Source organism: Panthera tigris, chromosome E2, assembly GCF_018350195.1.
Source record: "Panthera tigris isolate Pti1 chromosome E2, P.tigris_Pti1_mat1.1, whole genome shotgun sequence".
Taxonomy (NCBI): Eukaryota; Metazoa; Chordata; class Mammalia; order Carnivora; family Felidae; genus Panthera; species Panthera tigris.
The window spans coordinates 34,580,870-34,593,883 of NC_056674.1; the positions used below are offsets into that span (position 1 = coordinate 34,580,870).

Consider the following 13,014-nt stretch of genomic DNA (forward strand, 5'->3'; position numbering starts at 1 on the left):
GCCTCACTCGGCCTCCTGCTTCTCCTCTGGGATCTCCTTCTTCTCCTCTGGGATCTCCTTCTTCTCCTCCGGGATCTCCTCCTCCTCGGGGATCTCCTTCTCCTCCGGGATCTCCTTCTCCTCCGGGATCTCCTCCTCCTCGGGGATCTCCTTCTCCTCCGGGATCTCCTTCTTCTCCTCCGGGATCTCCTTCTTCTCCTCCGGGATCTCCTTCTTCTCCTCCGGGATCTCCTCCTCCTCGGGGATCTCCTTCTCCTCCGGGATCTCCTTCTTCTCCTCCGGGATCTCCTTCTCCTCCGGGATCTCCTCCTCCTCGGGGATCTCCTTCTCCTCCGGGATCTCCTTCTCCTCGGGGATTTCCTTCTCCTCCGGGATCTCCTTCTTCTCCTCCGGGATCTCCTTCTCCTCCGGGATCTCCACCAACAGGATCTGTTCACCGGGATCTGGGCCTGGGCTCATGCGAATCTGCACCGAGTGCTCCTCCGGCCCTGCCGCCCCCTCCCTGCCTTCCTCGGGCCTCTCAGGGGAGGCAGGTGGCGGAGAGCGGCGGGCTGGGGGCTCTGGCGGTGCTGGCTGGTCTGGGGCGGCGGATCCCGCCTCTCCCGCAGTGTCTTGCGAGCTCTTGGCCTGAAACCGGAAAGGGTGATTGATGAGGCAAAGAACATCGGACATTTCTTGGAGGGGTCTTAGAGGGGTCTGGCACACCTCCCTGTTCCCCTTTCTCATACCCCCAAGGAGGAGAATGGCAGAGCACTCAGGGGTTCAATATAATGGATGAGAAGTGGGGGGTTGGAAGGCATCAGGATTATTTGGTAGACACAGAGTATATTATGGTGAAGTTTAGGAATTAAAAAGTCCTGGCTGGACTTAGCGGAAGGTCTTGGAGATATTTTGGGTCTCTGTTGATGGGCAGGGCTAGAAGCCAGAGTGGAGCTGCAGGTTCAAGCCTGCCCCTGAGCCATTGAGGGAAGAGAGGCTGAGACCAAGAGGGAGAACCACCAAGCCTTTGCAAAGCTGAGCCGGCGGCCCTGTCCACTTACCAGTGGCCCTGTCCACTGTCCAGTTACCAGAGCTGGGTGCTCCTGGGTGAATGAGACAAATTCTAAGCAAACAAGGTAAAAGCCTGAGATGGCAGAAGTAGCTGTGGGCTGTCCCCCTTTCTGGAAGGTCTCAAAGGTTGAGACCTCTCCTCCCCCGGGAGAAGAATGGGCAGGATACCACTGGCATTAGGCTGGGCTCAGCCCCCATACTTGGGGACTTGGTGGGTACTTCCAACCCCAGCCTTTGCGGTTCCTATGGACACTGGCCATGGTCTGTGTATCAGTAAAAACCCAAGCCTTCATGGATACTCGTGACCCCACCTGCCCTGTCTGACCCATCTCTGCATGAAAATAAATGGGAGAGAGTGGCCCCCAGAAAAGGAGGCCTGAATGGTCCACAGCTGTGCAAGACCCACATGTGAATTAAAGTGAAGGCGGTCAGCATGCTCGTGAGGAACAGAGACGTCTGAAGTTTGCTCAAGTCATAGGGTGTTGAAGGAAGGGAAGTGGGGTAGGGAACCCCACTCCAAGAACCCAAGGCAGCTCTGGGGACAAACCACTCCCTCTGTCTCAGTGTTCCTGCATGTTTTGGTACACCTGTTCCACCTTCCCCTATCTGCCCTAAACTCTGACAACACTCTTCCAGGGCAAGATGGTGCCCTGATGGGGCTTCCTGAAGCATCCTGCTGTGAATGGATCCAGAAGAATCGTGGGAAGTTTGGTCAAGTGCTTCGCCATGTTCAAAATGCCTTATAAAAGATATCCAAGGGGCACCCGGGTGGCTCAGTCAGTTAAGCATCTGACTTCAGCTCTGGTCATGATCTCATGGTTTGTGGGTTCGAGCCCTACATCAGGGTCCATGCTGACAGCTTGGAGTCTGCTTCAGATCCTCTGTCCCCCTCTCCCTCTGCCCCTTTCCCGCTCATGCTCTCTCTCTTTCTCTCTCAAAAATAAACAAATATTAAAAAAAAAAAAAGACATCCAAGGTATCCTGCTTCATCTATACAATGCCATGTGGCAACCATGAGTAATCTGCATCTCAGAAAGCTTGAGGAACTTCCCCGGATCACAGACTTGGTGGTGACAGAGCTGGGATTTAGACCCGTATCTTTGGATTATTATTTAAGAGCTCCTTGCACTCTGCCATTCTGCCCTGATTGTTCTAAAATTGACTTTTATTAGAATTCTCATGCAAATTTAATTCACATCTCCAAGCTGCCTGGGTAAAGAGCTAATATTCAGTAGCAATAAGCCCCATTTCAGATAAAGCCTTTCACTGTACTGAGAAGAGCCTTGGAGCTCACGTCTGCTCAGTCCCACGCAGCAGCCGGCACTAAGGACCCCAACTTGCTGGTTCGACCTTGACTCTGACAGTTTGTGAGCCAGGCAATCATATCTGTCCTCAGTCTGAGGCCCTGGGTGGCTGTATCTTGAGAAGATACTGGAACCCCAGGGAGCTTTGATGTCAACTCCCAGACTCCAGATATCAAATGATCTCTGGACAGGTCCCCCAGACTCTGACACCAGCCTGGATTGAGACTAAGTTCACTAGGCTCGTTTCCTGCCGCGCCCCCCCCCCCGCCCCCCGCCCAAGACTTATTTATTTTTGAGAAAGAGAACGCAAGTGGGGGAGGGGCAAAGAGGGAGGGGAAACAGAAGATCCAAAGCAGGCTCTGCGCTGACAGCAGTGAGTCCGGTGTGGGGCTGGAACCCATGAACTGCGAGATCATGACCTGAGCTGAAGTCAGACGCTTAACCGATTGAGCCACCCAGGTGCCCCCTTTGAATTCTGTCATGTGGACTGCAGTCCCCTCCCTGCCACGGAGCTGCTGCCTAACCACGGCCTCCTTCCCAACAGCCTCCCTAAAGGACAGTCATGAATAGTCATAATTAGTGCAATCATTCTAATTGGCATTTTTGGCATTAGTCACAGAAAAGAATCCCAGAACTAATTTTAAAATTCCCTTCAGATTTCCGAGGACTGGGGCGGGTAGGACAGTTGGCACTGTGCCTGCTGCAGAGTTTTTTCTCTTCAAATCTTTTCAAGTGTCACAGACACAAATATAAAATATGAGGACATCACTGCCATCTGGGGAGGGACATTCCCTGCCCACACCCACTGCTCCTACCTCTGCAAGTGCAGGAGGACTTCCCGTAGGAGGATTGCCCCCCTCAGCCCAGGCAGGGGAGCCTGGTCTCTCCACACCACCACAGTCGGTGGCTGGGGAAGTGGCACGCGATCCGATTCTGTCCAGTGACAGTGAGCCCTGGGACTTTTGCTGGAATCATGGGGAAAGAGGGACTTTCCGTTGGGAGTTGCTAAACCAGAAGGATGTAACCCTAGTGCCCTTGTGATGGGACGCCATCCCTGAGGAAAGCAGGAATGACAGAATGGCAAAACCAGTCCCCTGGGTATCGTCTGAACTCCTGGATCCAGCCTTGCCTGAACTGCCCAGCTACCCGACCCCCATCAATTCCCTGTTTTTTTAAGCTAACGTGAGCTGGCACCGTGACTTGCATTTCTGTCACTTGCAACCAAATGAGTCCTGACTGATGTGAAGAAGGGGGAGAGATTTCCCCACTCTCTGAGGCACCCTGGCCCTCTCTCTGGCACGAGGCTGAAATGGACAGGGAGGCTGGGGAACCAACCGCGTTACCTGTTCCAGCAACTGCTGCTGCCTCGCTGCCGCCTCCAGCGCAGCCAGTTCCTTGAGCCGGGCCCTCAGGTGGGCAAGCTTGCCGGCTTTTGCCCCCTTGGCACCCATCTTTCCTGCTACGGCCAGGGCGGCGTTGAACAGCTTGGGGGTGCCTGCCCGGGGAGGAAGGATGAACACGCTCTTCTCCTTGGGCTTGTTGTTATTTCTTAGCATGCGCCTGAAAGAAAGCAGCGCCCGTGAACATCACAAGCATGCTCTGGGAGAGAAGAAAGCATCATTCACGTAGAATCCACTGGGGTTGTGGTGTGGCGGTGGTGGTTTTGGCTGGCGAACTGTGAGTAAGCAGGGCGCGAAGTGCTTTATATGTCACATCTCAGTAAGTGATGGGAGCAACCGGGACGACGTGGGTTTATAGTCTGTACCTTATAGAGGAGGAATGCAGGCTCAGAGGGGTCAAGAACTTTTCTGAGGTCACACGGGAAATGCTGAATGATACTATAACATATGGACTCAGAAATAGGATGCTCCGCTGAAAAAAGACCCAAAGCCTTTCCCTTCTCTTCCTTTTGCTTCGCTGTCATTTTGCCATCCTCACCATCACCTCTGTCAACACTTACTGAGTGTCTGTATGTGTCGGGTGCTATACTCAGTCCTTTACAGACCCTCTTCAGTGGCCCCTGAGATCCCCCTTCCTGGTGTTCCCTCCCCTTGAGGGGTGAGTGGGACATGTGACTTGCTTTCAACCAGCAGAATACAGCAAGGGTGATCAGATACCACCTTTGTGAATATGTCACATGGGCTCGTGATCTCTGTCTTGCAAGGAGACGCTCCCTCACTGGCTTTGATGAAGCAAGTGGCCATGTTGGGGGAGGCCCACGTGGCGAGAACCACGGGCAGCTTCCGGCCAACAATTGGCTGGGAAGTGAGACCCCCAGTCCTACAACCATAAGACACTGAAGTCGGCTCACAGGCATGTGACCTTGGAAGCAGGTCCTTCCCCAGGGGACATTTGAGATGGGACTCAGCTCTGGCCCACACCTTGATTATAGCCTTGCAGCAGACCCACCAAAGCCACCCCAGACTTCTGACCCACGGAAACTCTGAGGTGATCAATACGTGTGGTTTTAAAAGCTGCTCAATGTGTGGTAATATCATTACGTAACAACAGATAACTGATACACATTCTGTCATTTAAATCTCACAGAATCCTCCTCACAGGTAGGCCCTATTTTTCTCCCTCATTTCAAATAAAGATATGCAAGGCCAGAGGGGTAAGTAATTTTCCCAAGGTCACACAGTGAGGAAATCACAGGGGCAGAATTAAAACCCAGATGCAAATGCAGTTTGCCACCCTGCTCTCTAAATAAGGAGACAATCTTCCATCGAACAGAGCCCCAGCCTTTGATAAGGAATATTTCACGCTACAGATATGTGATGAGTGGTTTGGCTCAAGAACAAATGAATTGTGTCTGCAGTCTAGTGGGCCTAGACTCCTAATTGGCAAATTCATTCACCAGGGCTCCAGCAAAACTTGTTTGTTTAAAAATGAGGCCATTACTGGCTGCTTATCTAATCAGAGGCAATGGATTTAAATTGTGCATATTGATATTAATTGCCCAAGACTTGCATTTTCCGGCTGGGACTCCCCCAGGAGAACACAAACATGATAATTCATCAGCGGCCTCTCCATGCCTGGCACTGTCACCTGTGTCATTTAGTCCATAACTCACAGCATGACAGTCTGTGGGAAGGCTCGGCGTGGTACAAAAATGACACAAAAGATCTATCTATGGGACCTTTTCTGATTGCTAAGGGGCTGTCTCTCTTTTGAGACACTGAGCTGGCTTCTGGGACATTGCCAGATTAAGGAAATTCAGCCTCATTTTCCGATGACGCATTTTCCTATAAGTAGGATCGCACATTCATCCCTGGAGAAAGTAGCATGCGTGAGACCTTTTTGCCCCATATCTTGGAGTGGCCAAGCCAGAGAGCTGAGCACTTCACTTATTCGGGGCCTCCGCACCTCCATCTGTAAAGCAGGTAGTTTAGACAGAATCCCACACGTGGCTGTCACCAACTCAGACATCCCCAGGCTCTGTGGCTCTCAGATCGTGTCTTTTCCTTTGATGGGCAGAGCTCCCACATGATCCCCTGCCTCTGTCCTCAAGCTTGCCTTTCCAGAGAACCACCTCTCTGATGAATCATGCCACAGCTCTGGTCCCAGGGCCTCTGTGCTGCAAGGCCCGTCAGCAACTCCTTTCTCTGGCTGCTCCCCACCCCGGGCCATCACCTCAGCCCCTCGGCCTCCTCCAGTGCCAGGCACAGGCTCACCATACGTGGTCAGGAGCGTCTGCGGGATGCTAGTTGATTTGCCACACCCTCACCTAACCTAGCCAAAGAAATGGGTGGCTTTCTTGGGCCTTGCTCCTCTTGTTGGGGGAAGAAGGCAGGGTAGGGGGACCTGGAGTCTGCTCTCAGACATTAACAGTCGATTCTCACTATACCTGGTAGTGTCGCTCTGTAGAACCCCTGCAAACACCGAATTAGTGAACACCGAGTCATTGTTTCTGGGGCAAACACAGGCTTAGGTTTCTGCGAGCCTCTCATGACAACATTTTCATCAACTGATCAATATTTGTGTGTGTTTCTGTTTACAGACATCTTATGTAATACACAGTTGATTCATTACCATTGAACTCACGACGAACATCTCTGAAAGTCATGCCTCAACGAAGCTTGTCTAACCCACGTGTTTTCTCTGTAAGGCCCATCCCAGCCCTCTTGCCCTTGGGAACACAGCACCTCAGCACTACACTTAGGGGCCATTTTAAATAGCAAAATCACCAATAAGGATCACAAAAATGTGAAAAAGGTGGCACTAAACAGACCACAAAAGGACGTTTGCTTCCAAGTGTTCAGACGCTTACAAGCTGAAACAATAGAGCAGAGCGTCACCTTGTTCAACTTCTGCCCAGGACGTGCACTTCGGGCAACTCAAAGTTTTCAGTGCTCTGCACACATCCACGGATTACTGGGAACGCCCGTGAGTGCTGATTTCGGGGTTACAAATAAATTTTAGTGAGTAGGCGAATTGCAAACACAGAATCGCAAATACGTGACTAATGAGGATTGGCTATATTTCCCTGTTCCTCGGGAGAGAAGGAGGAAATGGGCAAATTTTGTGGGAGAAGTTCAGACAGACCGGCCTTTGGAAGGGCCCAGTGGCTTCCCTAAGAGCAAACAGGGAAGCTGGGTTACAGGGTGGCCTCCTTCCTCAGGGGACCCCAGCATCCTGCATGTATTATGGGCCAACATCAACACAGCCTCCACTCACCTGACGGTGCCGAAGGGGTTTTGTTAAAACTTAAGTCATGTCAAATCATTCGTCTGTGTAAAACCCCACACAGCTGCCATCTCCCTCAGAATAAAACCCAAAGCCACTGCAAGGCGTCACCTGCGAGGCCCTACCCAAGCTCATCCCCTTGACTTCTCCCATCCCATATCAAGCTACTCTTATTTTCTTGCTGGTCCACGCACACACTGAGCTTGCTCCTCCGCAGAGCCTTTGCACATGCTGTTCCCTCTGGCTGGAATGCTCTTCCCTGCAAGCAGTCCTGCTCATGCTTTTATTCTGTGCAGGTCCCGGCTGAAATACCACTTTCCTCAGAATGGTTTTTCCTGGCCAACTTATCTCAAGTAACTCCCTCCATCACTTCTGTCTCCACGATGTGGCTTTGTGTCCCCTCACAGCCCTGTGCCCAGCTGGGGATATCGCATAACCATTCATTTCTCCATTGTTGGTCTCCCCTATTAGAATTCAAGCTTTATTTGGTCCCTGCTGTGTCCCCAGGGCCTAGAACTATGTACTCAATAAATTATTGTGTGCTGTGAATGGAGGCAGTTTATTTATGGTGTCATTTCATAGAATGAGGTAGAAAATAGGAATATATGATAAAAGGCAAGGGAGGCAAAACCAGAAAACCAGATAGATAGATTTGAAAAGGCTTTATCCAATGAGAAAATTATAGAGAGGATTTAATGGATAAAGAGGAACCATTATTAATGTTCACTGAGCTCTCCCACATGCCAGGTACCTTGCTGGAGACATTCATACACACTATTTTATTTAATCTTCCCAACAACACAGTAGAGGGGATTACCCTTATTTTATAGAACTGCAGAAAACTGAGACCCGAGAAGTTGAGTAACTTCTCTAAAACCACACATCCAATACCTCACACGGACAGGGTTTGAGACCTGTAACTTCCCAAGCCTGTTGTGGATTTTCTACCACACGCTGCTGCCTCCATCACTCAACTCAAAACCTGATCTGAAGGGTTTGAAAACAACAACAACAAAAAACTGCTTTTCTAAAAACTTACCTATTCTTCAACAGTACAAAACACAGATACACGAGGTGGTTCGCTGCAGCACTGTTGAGAATTGCAAAATATTGGAAATGGCCTAAACGCCCATTCATAGAAATGGTCTGCAAGCATCAGAGGCATGCAGATGGGTCTATGGCCTGATAGAGAAGGCTTCTCAGGATTTGTTGTCATGTGAAAAAAAGCAAAGTGCAAAAGAAAGTCTACAGTATGCTACCTTTTGTGTGAGACAGAAAAGAAAAGAAAATATTCACCCATCTGCCCATTTGTGCAGAAGGAAACACATTGAGGAAGCAGCAGAAACTAATGAGCCTGGGTTTGTATAGGGGCAACCGGTGGAGGGGGGGGGTGTAGCTGGGACAGTCTCCGGGCATCCCATTTTGTTGCATTATGACTTTGGGTGCCATGTTAATGTTTGACATATTCAAAACAACAAAAAATCAACAAGGATTGGGGGTGAGAGGAATCATAAAAAATGGGATGCAAACCTGGGTGTATTTCACATGAACAGAACACCCACACTAAAGGGAGAAAAAAGAAATGAATCCAAATAACTCTGAACACAACACTTACATCGTAGACACTCAGGATAAAGACCAAAGGAAATGCACCAAATGTTGAATTCTGCTGAGAAGGCTTCTCCCCAGCCCCCACCCCAGTGGTATGGGAGAGCAATTCTGAAACTGCTTTCTCTATATGGTAGGACTGAACAAAGGAGTTAATGTAATGAGGGTAAAGAGAGCTAAATTTCTCAGGGTTGGAGAAGAAATTTACCAAATATGGGAAAGGAACAGATTAGAAGGATTTCCATGGTGTTGGACTGAAATCGTTAGGTACAGACACAGAAACAGACAGAAAAATAGATGTTGATATATACACATATATAGATACACGTATTTTTTTAATGTTTACTGTTTTATTTTTGAGAGAGAGAGAGAGAGAGAGAGAGAGAGAGAGAGAGAGAACACAAGTGGGGGAGGGGCAGAGAGAGAGAGAGAGAGGGAAAGAGAGAATCCTAGCAGGCTCCACACTGACAGCAGCGAGCCTGATGCGGGACTTGAACTCATGAACCATGAGATCATGACCTGAGCTGAAGTCGGACACTCAACTGACTGAGCCACCCAGGTGCTCCTACACTTATTTATGCATATTTGCATGTGGGTGTATTTCCCAGCTCTGCCCACTTCAGAGCCTAGTAGCACCCCAGTAGCAATGAGCACACGGAGTGCTCAAATGTTGGTTTCTAAAAACCATTTCCACCTACAAGGAATCAAATGGCCATTTCCAGGGATGTGGCAGGGAAAGCACAAGATGACCCCAGAGCATCTTATTGTGGCTGTTAGCAAGAAAGTGCTAAAACGTGTTGGGGACGTTACAAAGAGTCACAAGAGCAAGCCTGAAGAGGCGCCTGCTGGCCAAAGGTAGTGCAATTTGACACCAAAACAATGAGTGTAACGTGATATTTATGGAACAAAACAAATCCATATTGATATAGATAAATGAATAAACCAATAAATGGGAAGGAAGAGAAAGCTCTTCCTTAAAGTAGAATGCTCACTAATAAACGTAGAAGGCACAATACGTAGGAGTCAGAAAATTACCATTTGGCAACCACTGCGGCAATCACTGATTTAGCAAGAACCCTCAATGGGCACTGGAAGTAGCAAGTGAAGGCTTGATGGGGAACAGGAGGTCCAGATAGCCTCAGAGTGACTCCCCACTAATTACTTATCAATTTCGAAGAGAAAAATGTTAACTTTAGAGTCCAGAAGGCTTAATTAACCAAGTGATGGAAAGGAAAATCATCAATAATACTGGGAGAAACCAGCATCTCATGCCTCTCGATATGCTGCTCTAAGAAGAATACAACATCCCTTTTTTTTTTTTTTAAAGTAAGCTCGGGGCGCCTGGGTGGCTCAGTCGGTTGGGCGTCCGACTTCCGCTCAGGTCATGATCTCACAGTCCGTGAGTTCAAGCCCCACATTGGGCTCTGTGCTGACAGCTCAGAGCCTGGAGCCTGTTTCAGATTCTGTGTCTCCCTCTTTCTCTGACCCTCCCTCGTTCATGCTCTGTCTCTCTGTCTCAAAAATAAATCAACGTAAAAAAAATTAAAAAAAAAAATAAAGTAAGTTCTACAACCAACATGAGGCTTGAACAACAACAAGAGACACATCCTCTACCGACCCAGCCAGCCAGGCGCCCCCACAACATCGCTTCTGAGTAATTTCTGCCCTAATGCAGAACCTGAAGGTAATCATGAGAAAATATCAGAACATCAGCTGAATCTAAATGAAGAGACATTCTACAAAATAACTGGCCTGTCCTCTTCGAAGTCACTAAAGATGGAAAAAGGCTGAGGAACGAACCCAGATCGAAGGAGACTGCAGATACGAGGCAGTGTAATGAACAGGTGGTCCTCCACTGGATTCAGGAATAGAAAAGAAGATAGGAAAGTCCATAAAAGGCACGACTGGGACAATTAATCAAATTTGAAGATGGACTAGGGATGAGATAATAGCATCGTTTCAATACTGAATTTCCTGATTTTGATAAAGGTACAACGGTTATATAAGCGAAAGTTTTAGTCTTTACAAAATGCACACTGAAGTGTATACAGACTTTTTTTTAATAAAAATAATGTACCTGGCCTTCTTCCGGAGTAACTTCTGAGACTCGGGATAATGCACCAAAATTTCATTCAGGTCCTTCTTATCCAGAATGAAGAGGTTGGTGAACCCGTGGGCGACCACATTGGCGGTGCGACGATTCCCGCCACCAACAGCCAGCAAGCTGGGGCAGAAAAGGGAGGGAGGTGAGATGTGGCAGGCTGTGGCTGTGATCCCACTAAAGTGCTCCTCTCTACTTCTTGCCTGGAGCACGGTGGCGGCCCCACACGGCGCAGAGCCGGGGCCGACCCTGCATATGTCAGCATCCACAGCCCTTGAGGACGAAGTCCCACCCGCTGGCCACCCGCCCCTCCAGCTGGGGCCCACGTCTCCTCATTTCACCCCAGCGTCCCTCTGACCTTATTTCTCCAAACACAGATCCAGCCTTCAGCGTCACCAGCACGGCCTTCCCATCAGGGCCACCCAAGACCTGCACCTGTCCTGCCTGGATGATGTACATCTCTCGGCCTATCTCCCCCTGAAACAGAGAAAGGGTGAGCCCCTCTGTCCTTTCCCAAAATGACCATAAAGGCAGCAGGGCTGGGCCCAGAGGCTGGTGGCACAGCACAGAGGAACGTGAGCCGGCATCCAGCCCCACCACCAACTTGGTCGCTTCTCCTCTGGGGCCTCAGTCTCCCCATCTGTGGATTGGGGAGAGTGGCCACCCCGAACCTGCCTGACAGGGTTATATGGGGAGTTAGTGGTGTGATGGAAAGCAAAATTCGAGGTAAGCTAGGAGGTGCAGGTGCAATGCATTCTGCAAACTCCCATTGATACACTCCAGTGGAGGGCCCAGAGGCATGGAAAGTCCAACAGTGGTTCATACAATAAGCTGATACCTGTGCCTACCACATACCACTTCAGGAGCTTGGTAAGCATTGGCTGATTGAAATAGGAATGAAAACAACATCAATCATGTTGTCTGGCCCTTGTATAACGTTCGTCTGTGCGAGGCACTGTTCTAAGCGCTTTATGTGTCTGAGCCTGCTTAATCCCCAACAGCTCTGGGATATGAACTCTTTGCCCGAGGGCACAAAGCTAGGCCAGGGGAGAGCAGGGATTTGAACCCAGACGGTCTGGTTCCAGACTTTATGGTTGTTGTGGGTTAAACTGTGTCCCTCCCAAACTCACTTGGTGAAGTCCTAACCCCAGTTGCTCAGAATATGACCTTCTTTGGAAAGAGGGTCATTGCAGATATAATTAGTTAAATTAAGATGAGGCCGAACTGGAGTTGGGTGAGCCCCTCACCCAACATGACTGGTGTTCTTATAGAGGGGACATTTGGACAGAGACAGGCATACAGAGAAGACAACATGAAGTGACCCAGGGAGGGGAGAGCCATCTATAAGCCAAGGAGAGAGGAGCGGATCCTTTCCTCACAGCCTTGAGAAGGAACCAACCCCTACCGACACCTTAATCTTGGACTTCCAGCCTCCAGGATGGTGACACAATACATTTCTGTTGTTTAAGCCACCCAATCTCTGGTCCTTTGTTACAGAAGCTGTAGCAAACTATTTCAATGGTCTTAGCCCCAAATTAAAACAAATGATAAATGAATAGCTTGCTTTGGACTGCCATCAGAAACCCCGTCTGTTATGCACCTTCTGATCCTCATGCCCCCAACAGACCCCTACTTCCTGTGGGTCACACCTGAAAGGACAGAGATCAAGGGCAAGTAAATCGATTACACTTCTGATTCATTTGACAAACGTTTCCTGGACATCTCACACGTGCATGAGCTTCTTAACAAACGGGAAGTTTCATTTCCCTGTTTCTGTGTTCAATTTGACACGGACTGAAGGGTCTACAGAGCTCACCCTCACCTCACTAACCAGCCCTGGTTGGGGGGGCGGTGAGGGGAGGGTGCCCCAGGGGTGTCTCAGAGAGATCATCGCGGAGCAAAACTGGACAGCAGAGGGTACCATTCGCACTTGCTCATCAAGGGCTCACTTCCACCTGCCGACTCCAACCACCTGGCTGACGCTTCCTCATTTGCAGTAGATTCTACATTACCCTCAAGGATAATAACAGCAGCAATAGTACCTCTTCTGTGCCAGCATGGTGCCAAACTCTGTAGGCACAACTTACTCAATTTTCACAACCATCCCATGAGGCGGTACCCTCAACATCCCTACTTTACCCATGAGAAGAGAGAGAGTCAGAGAGGGGAAGCCAGTGCCCCAAGGCTGCACAGCTAGGAAGCAGCTCCAGCATCAGACAAATCACTCTATTGCTCCCAAACCCCTTGGCCTCTAGGGCTGCCTCT

General features: G+C 49.5%; 1 protein-coding gene across 1 annotated transcript in view; it reads right to left on the reverse strand.

The window, feature by feature from the left end:
- Window positions 1-324: 324 nt before the first annotated feature.
- The window catches only part of CNGB1 (cyclic nucleotide gated channel subunit beta 1), a gene marked incomplete at its 3' end in the record, with an annotated part of 63,630 nt that continues 50,940 nt past the window's right edge, over window positions 325-13,014 (reverse strand). The window contains exons 29-32 of the mRNA XM_007090377.3: window positions 11,108-11,226; window positions 10,726-10,872; window positions 3,698-3,914; window positions 325-627 (exon numbers count right to left, since the gene is read on the reverse strand). Coding sequence (XP_007090439.3) covers window positions 325-627; window positions 3,698-3,914; window positions 10,726-10,872; window positions 11,108-11,226 — 786 coding nt within the window. The remainder of the gene's footprint in view (window positions 628-3,697; window positions 3,915-10,725; window positions 10,873-11,107; window positions 11,227-13,014) is intronic.